The following is a 2,589-nucleotide window of genomic DNA, read 5'->3' as shown; positions in this document are numbered from 1 at the left end:
CCTTCTATGCGTTGCACACTTCTGACCAAAATTAATATACCCTTTTTGCAAAAAAAAATAAAAATTATTGCTAAGATTTTCGTAAAGATAGTATTATTATTAACATCATATAATGATGTATATCAGTAATGAAGAAACAAATATCGAATTGCAGATAATGTTAACGGAAATTCTTTACCTAAAATTTTTTAAATTTATTTTAAAAAGTTCCGGGCTAAAATTCACAATGATTATAATTAATTTCTGGAATTTTAACATACCTTTACGGATACAATGGTTGTTGGAGGAAGCCTCACAAATTGCATTTCATCAGTCTTACATTCTTCAACTAAAAAACGAGTTATGCCCACACAATATTTTAATGGCTTAAATCGAGCATGACTCTGTATACATTTAATTAGGAAAAGAGTTTCAAGAGCGTCGCCTTTTCGAGGATTAACATTACATGTTGTTCCAGTTGGACCAGTATTTTTTTCCAGATATATCCAGCTCGATCCACGATATGTAAAGGATGGTCTAAGGCGATGTTTAGCCTCAACATCAAGATTAATACTAAGCCGGCTTGCAAGTGCATCTTTAACAAAATATATGAGCCTGCTAGATGCTCTATGAACCACACTGGTGCCCACACACCATTTCCATTTAGTAATTTTCTTATTGCGGCATCGAATGCACTGTCCTTTTAGGTGAATATGGGATGTAATGGTATATTTGTTTCCATTACAATTGCTTACACAAGCAATATTTATATCTATAAGCCGCCGAGATGAAGAGAATACGATTATTTGAGTAGTAGTAGCAGTCCGAAGTGGGTCGAAGGACGATCTTATAAGAAGCACAAATCGAAGCGTTTGATTATTTGGTTGGCTATAAGCGGGAATTGAAATTCGTTTCGCTAGAGAATACAGTAAAAATAATTAAATCAATTTTCAACCAGTTTATTTAAAAAAAAAGAAAAATTGTATCAAATCCATAAGTAGAGTATCAACTTCTACCTTTTTTGTAAATATCTTCATAAGGTGCTTGAGATTTCAGTATTTACAAGAGTAAAATGATGGAAAAACTGATGTTTAATGTCAATCAATTTTTTGGAGCGAACTTTAAACTGTTATATTGGCGTTTAAGTTTGAGCTCTGAAAAGTTTGTACACAACTTGATCTCATGAAATGGGATAATCGGACAGAGCGTATCTAACAATATCTTAAAATTGGACTCCTTTTTTTTGGCCGGAAACAACTACTTGCTGTTTTATTTCCAAGTCATGCTAGTAAAATTGATGTATTGTAACGAAAACGCGCTGGGAGACGGAGTGCATTCTCTGTCTTTCTAAAAATGGGTTCGGATAAGGGAAAACGGGTTCTTGTGCACACCAGAGCCATTTGTTACATAAGTAAAACAAAGACACAGGCACACAGACAAATAAAGGTCTACTGCTCAATAGGGTAATGGGTGTTATTCATAAGGCGTAGATGTCAATGCCTTTTTTTTCCCGGCCTACCTTGTAAAACTTGTGGAATATTGGCTTAGATATTACCTACTTCATTTCCGTTAATTAAACCAAACAAAATTGAGTCACGATCAAAAATATGCCAAGTTTGCTGGAAACCACAAAAAAAACGTATCGCCCGAATGCGAGAATCATTAAAATAAGTATTTCATAAGAGAAATTGTCGACTTCTAGATGCTAATTGTAAGATGCTTTTATATACATGTATACCCAACAACGTATGCAACGTTTAGACTGTCGAGAAAAAGAACTGTAGTAGTTTTTGCGACCATAGTTTTGTGTGTACATGCGTAGTAGTTTAATATATATCCATATCCAGGGCTGGACTGGCCCACCGGGCAAATGCCAAGTGGGCCCTTAAGGTAGGGGGCTAACAAATTAATTAAAGAAGGTACCAACCAAACATCCCCGACCCGGTGGAGGTGTTTTATTTGCATAAGATGCCAGCTATGCTCCGATTCACAGCCAATGTGGTCAGGGATGAGTTGCAAGCAATCCAAGTCCAGAATATTATTATTAGTTAGTCAGACATCTACTAAGGTGAATAGGAAAAAAGTTTCTGGTCCGACGTGAGGGAACACAAAAATATAGCGTATCTAGTAAATTACTAGAAATGACTTCACCGTTGACTAGTTTATGGAGAAAGAGAATGCCAAAAACGAGCCTACGGTTGTAAAGTGAAGGAAGATTAATAAGAAGAAGTCTGCTAGAATAAGAAGGTAGGCGAAGACTCGGGTCCCAAATAGGACCGCGTAACGCGAACTTAAGGAATTGCTTCTGAACCGATTCAATCCTACGCTGGTGAACATCATATTGCGGATTCCACACTGGCGAGCAATATTCTAGAGTAGGGCGAACTAACGAAGTGTATAAAACCTTTGTTACATAGGGATCATCAAATTCTTTGGCCCAACGTTTAATGAAGCCAAGAAGGCTGCATGCTCTATTGACAATAGAAGAAATATGAACATTAAATGAAAGTTTTGGGTCAAACATCACGCCTAAGTCTTTGAACGATGGTACACAATCTAACAGAACAGACTTAACAGAGTAATGAGCTAGGAACGGAGACAAACGACTGA

The 2,589-nt window shown here is 36.5% G+C and overlaps 1 protein-coding gene across 1 annotated transcript; it reads right to left on the bottom strand.

Moving 5' to 3' along the window:
- Positions 1-251: 251 nt before the first annotated feature.
- LOC124461319 lies at positions 252-895 on the bottom strand (the record flags this gene model as incomplete). The annotated part of the gene is given in 1 exon segment (XM_047012851.1): positions 252-895. A coding segment is annotated over 1 exon segment (644 nt), but the record flags the coding sequence as incomplete, so codon positions are not given.
- Positions 896-2,589: the final 1,694 nt, after the last annotated feature.

The sequence above is a fragment of the Drosophila willistoni genome, unplaced genomic scaffold (assembly GCF_018902025.1).
Source record: "Drosophila willistoni isolate 14030-0811.24 unplaced genomic scaffold, UCI_dwil_1.1 Seg341, whole genome shotgun sequence".
Taxonomy (NCBI): domain Eukaryota; kingdom Metazoa; phylum Arthropoda; class Insecta; order Diptera; family Drosophilidae; genus Drosophila; species Drosophila willistoni.
Note: the sequence above shows the minus strand (reverse complement) of the source record. Positions and strands in the feature narration are given on the sequence as shown.